The sequence below is a fragment of the Numida meleagris genome, unplaced genomic scaffold (assembly GCF_002078875.1).
Source record: "Numida meleagris isolate 19003 breed g44 Domestic line unplaced genomic scaffold, NumMel1.0 unplaced_Scaffold470, whole genome shotgun sequence".
NCBI classification, from domain to species: domain Eukaryota; kingdom Metazoa; phylum Chordata; class Aves; order Galliformes; family Numididae; genus Numida; species Numida meleagris.
This window is the reverse complement of record NW_018364686.1, coordinates 1-4,490: the sequence shown is the minus strand read 5'-3', so window position 1 is coordinate 4,490 and position 4,490 is coordinate 1. Positions and strand designations below refer to the sequence as shown.

The following is a 4,490-nucleotide window of genomic DNA, read 5'->3' as shown; positions in this document are numbered from 1 at the left end:
AAAGAAAGAGAAAGAAAGAAAGAAAGAGAAAGAAAGAAAGAGAACTGGGGAAAGAAAGAAGAGAACTGGGGAAAGAAAGAAGAATTTAGGGAAAGAAAGAAGAGAATTTGGGCAAAGGAGAGGAGAACACGGGAAAGGAAGAGGAGAACTGGGGAAAGAAAGATGGGAATTTAGGGAAAGAAAGAGAAGAAATGGGGAAAGAAAGATGGGAATGGAGGAAAGAAGGATGAGAATTGGGGAAAGGAGAGAAGAATTTGGGGAAAGAAAGACGAGAATTGAGGAAAGGAAGAGGAGAATTAGGGAAAGAAAGAGGGAATTGGGGAAAGAAAGAGGAGAACTGGGGAAAGGAGAGGAAGAATTGGGGAAAGGAGAGGGGGAATTGGGGAAAGAAAGAGAGGAAATGGGGAAAGAAAGATGGGAATGAAGGAAAGAAAGATGAGAATTGGGGAAAGGAGAGAAGAATTTGGGGAAAGAAAGACAAGAATTGAGGAAAGGAAGATGAGAATTGGGAAAGAAGGAGGATTTGGGGGAAATAATTAGAATGGGGGAAGAATAAAGAAGAATTAGGGAAAGAAAGGAGCAGTTTGGGGGAAAGAAAGGAGAATTGAGAAAGGAAAGAAGAACTGGGGAAATAAAGGGAAACAAACGGGAAATAAAGGGGGAAAACGAGAACTAAAATAGGGGGAAAATGAGAAAAATAATGGGGGAAATGAAGAAAAAGGGGAGGAAATGACGAGAAAAGGAAAAGGGGACCGGAAAAGGAAGAGGAAAAGGGGGAAAGGGACCAGAAAAAGGGGGAGAGGGGGAGAGAAAGGGGGGGGGAAGGGACGAGGAAATGGAAACAAAGGGGGGGAAATGTCAAGAGAAGGGAAAAGGGTCCGGAAAAGGAACTGGAAAGGGGGGAAAGAGAGAAGAAAATGGGGGGGGGAAAGCAGCAGGAAAGGCAGGAAATTGAAAAGGAAAGGGAAAAGGGACCGGAAATGGAATGGGGAAAGGGAGGGAAGGGGAAAAGGAACCAGAAAAAGGGAATGGGGGGAGAAAGAAGGGGAGAGGGACCAGGAAAGGGTGAAAAAAAGGACCAGAAAATGGGGAAAAGGGGAAAAAATGACAGGAAAAGGGAAAAGGGACCGGAAAAGGGGGAAAAGAGATGGGAAAAGGGGGAAAGGAACTGGAAAAGGACAAGGGGGGAGAGGAGGATGCGAAAAGGGAAATGAAGAAAAGGGAAATGGGGGGAAAAGACAAGAAAAAGGAAATGGGAGAAAAGAGGGAAAAAGAGGGAAGGCGGGGAAAGGAAGGGGAAAAGGGGGGGAAAGAAAAAAGGGAAAGGAGAAAAAAGAAAGAAATGAGAACTCGCCTCTCCGGTTCGGGGAATCGAACCCGGATCTCCCGCGTGAGGCGCGGGGCTACACCCCACTTCACTACGGAGGGCGGCGCCGCGGGTTGCGCAATGCGGCGCGCGCGGGAGATGGCGGCAAAGGCGGGAATGGCGCGCGGGCGGCGCCGTGGCTTAGTTGGTTAAAGCGCCTGTCTAGTAAACAGGAGATCCTGGGTTCGAATCCCAGCGGTGCCTGAGTGCGACCAGCGGTGGCTTTTGGGTTCTTTTCGATGTTCGCTAGTAATTAGCTTTCTTTTTAATTTATTTATTTTTCTTTTATGTTTGGGGTGATTTTTGTTCTTTTTTGAAATGGGTTTCGCACGCTGCCGAGGAGGCAGAGGGGGCCGAGGGGTGAGGAAGAAAAAAGGGGGAGGAAAGAAAGGGAGGGGAGGAAAGAAAGGAGGAGAAAAGGAGGGGGAAAAAGTCAAAAGGGGAGAAAAGGAGAGGAAAAAAAGGGGGGGGAAGAAGAAGGGGGGAAAGAAAGATGAAAAGAGGGGAAAAAGTGAAAAGGAGGAGGGGAAGAGGAAGGGGAAGAGGAAGGGGAAGAGGAAGGGGAAGAGGAAGGGGAAAGAAAGAAAGGGGGGAATCAAAATGAGGGGGAGAAATGGGAGGGAAACATTAAAAGGAAAAAGGGGGAGGAAGGGGGAAAAAGTCGAAGAGAGGTGAAATGAAGTCAAAATGAGGAGGAAACATGGGAGAAAGGGCAAAATGAGGAAAAGGGAGGAGAAAAAAAAGAGGGAAATGGGCAAAATAGGAGAAGGGGGAAAAAGAATTCAAAATGAGGAGAAAAAAGAAAGAAAACAGGAGAAAAAGGGGGGGAAGGTAAAAGTAAGAGGAAAAAAGAGGGAGAAATAAAAAGGAGATGGAGGGGGGGGGAAGTCTAGAGGAAACCAAGGAGGAAAATGGGGAAAGGTCAAAAAGAGGAGGAAAAGAAAGGGAGAAAAGGACCAAAATGGGGAGAAAAGGAGGAGAAAAATGGGAGAAAATGGTTAAAATGGGGAGAAAAGGGTCAAAATGGGGAGAAAAGGGGAGAAAGGGGGTCAAAAAGAGGAGAAAATAGGGAGAATATGGTAAAAACGAGAGCGGGAAAAAGAGAAAAGGGTCCAAAGAAGAACAAAAATGAGAAGAAATGGGTCAGAGTGGAAAGAAAAAGGTCAAAAGGAGGAGAAAAAACGGGAAGAAATGGGTCAGAATGAAGAGAAAAAAGGTCAAAAGGAGGAGGAAAAAAAAAGAGCTCTTCCCTGACCGGGAATCGAACCCGGGCCGCGGCGGTGAGAGCGCCGAATCCTAACCACTAGACCACCAGGGAGCGATGCAAACCTGTATCGCTACGTTTCTCACAACCCCATTGGAGGAATTGACACGTCAAAATCGTACAATAGTTTTGATTGGCTGCCTGCTCCCGAGGGGGGCGGGGTCGCAAGCGACGGACACGCCCCCACGGTTGTGAAAGGCGCGCGACGATTGGCCGAGAGGAAAGCGCGCCCTGCAGGCAGCCAATCAGCACGCGCGTTTCGGATCCACTCAGTGGTTCTGCATTGGCATGGGGTTTGGGGACTCTAAAATGCTGCTCGGGGCCCACAGAGGTGTAAATTAGCATTTTTTAATCACTTTTCCAGGGGGATAATTTATCCCATTCGGGTACTAAGCAAAGGCCACGCGTGTCCTGAGGTCACACCGGGTGACACCTGCCACCAGGTGACATCATTGAGCCATGGGGTGACAACGCTTCCGGGTGACATCGTGCCACCGGGTGACATTCACCACCGGAAGGGCTGAAGACAACTGACTGTGGGTGACATCGTGACACCGGGTGACACCCATCAGCAGGTGACATCGAGCAGCCAGGTGACATCGAGCCAGCGACTNGTGACACCCATCAGCAGGTGACATCGAGCAGCCAGGTGACATCGAGCCAGCGACTGACATCCGCCACCGGGTGACATCCGCCTCCGGGTGACATCAAGCCAACGACTGACATCTGCCATGGGGTGACATCCATTGAGCCGTGGGGTGACACCTCTTCCAAGTGACATCGTGCCACCGGGTGACATTCACCACTGGAAGGGCTGAAGACAACTGACTGTGGGTGACATCATGACACCGGGTGACACCCATCAGCAGGTGACATCGAGCAGCCAGGTGACATCGAGCAGCCAGGTGACATCAAGCCAGCGACTGACATCCGCCACCGGGTGACATCCACTGAGCCATGGGGTGACACCGCTTCTGGGTGACATGCTATCAGGTGACATCAGCCTCCAGGTGACATCAAGATGACGACTGACATCTGCCACCAGGTGACATCCATTGAGCCGTGGGGTGACACCACTTCCAGGTGACATCGTGACATCGGGTGACATTCACCTCCAGAAGGGCTGAAGACAACTGACTGTGGGTGACATCGTGACACCGGGTGACAACCACCATTGGAAGGGCTGTAAAGAACCCGACTCCAGGTGACATCCATTGAGCCACCGGGTGACACCCATCAGCAGGTGACATCGAGCAGCCAGGTGACATCGAGCCAGCGACTGACATCCGCCACCGGGTGACATCCATTGAGCCATGGGGTGACACCTCTTCCAAGTGACATCGTGACATCGGGTGACATTCACCTCCAGAAGGGCTGAAGACACAATCGGACTGTGGGTGACATCGTGACACCGGGTGACACCCATCAGCAGGTGACACCGAGCAGCCAGGTGACATCGAGCCAGCGACTGACACCCACCACCGGGTGACATCCATTGAGCCAGGGGGTGACACCTCTTCCAAGTGACATCGTGACACCGGGTGACAACCACCATTGGAAGGGCTGTAAAGAACCCGACTCCAGGTGACATCCATTGAGTCACCGGGTGACACTCGTCAGCAGGTGACATCGAGCAGCCAGGTGACATCGAGCCAGCACATGACATCCGCCATTGGGTGACATCCATTGAGACATGGGGTGACACCGCTTCCGGGTGACATTGTGCCACTGGGTGACATTCACCACCGGAACGGCTGAAGACAATCTGACTGTGGGTGACATCGTGACACCGGGTGACACCCATCAGCAGGTGACATCGAGCAGCCAGGTGACATCGAGCCAGCGACTGACACCCACCAC

At 51.1% G+C, this 4,490-nt stretch overlaps 1 protein-coding gene and 2 non-coding genes across 3 annotated transcripts; 1 reads left to right on the top strand and 2 right to left on the bottom strand.

Annotated features, from left to right (window-relative positions):
* Nucleotides 1–1,496: 1,496 nt before the first annotated feature.
* Nucleotides 1,497–1,570, top strand: TRNAT-AGU. The gene has a single exon. It is a non-coding gene; the product is annotated as a tRNA-Thr (tRNA).
* A 1,042-nt stretch (nucleotides 1,571–2,612) lies between these two features.
* Nucleotides 2,613–2,684, bottom strand: TRNAE-CUC. The gene has a single exon. It is a non-coding gene; the product is annotated as a tRNA-Glu (tRNA).
* Nucleotides 2,685–2,958: 274 nt separating this feature from the next.
* Nucleotides 2,959–4,484, bottom strand: LOC110391718. The gene is made up of 3 exons (XM_021383676.1): nucleotides 3,779–4,484; nucleotides 3,252–3,409; nucleotides 2,959–3,195 (listed from the first exon to the last, which is right to left on the bottom strand). The coding sequence occupies exons 1-3, from the start codon at nucleotides 4,432–4,434 to the stop codon at nucleotides 3,080–3,082; spliced, it is 930 nt and encodes a 309-aa protein (XP_021239351.1). The 5' UTR covers nucleotides 4,435–4,484; the 3' UTR covers nucleotides 2,959–3,079.
* Between the last annotated feature and the right edge of the window lie 6 nt (nucleotides 4,485–4,490).

Bases quoted from the DNA above. Each gene is read 5' to 3' on its own strand.
- LOC110391718 (XM_021383676.1), bottom strand. From the start codon at position 4,434: ATGGGTGTCACCCGGTGTCACGATGTCACCCACAGTCAGATTGTCTTC. The intron at 3,410-3,778 runs GTCACCCACAGT...CGGTGGCACGAT, and splicing joins TTGTCACCCGGTGTCACGAT to GTCACTTGGAAGAGGTGTCA.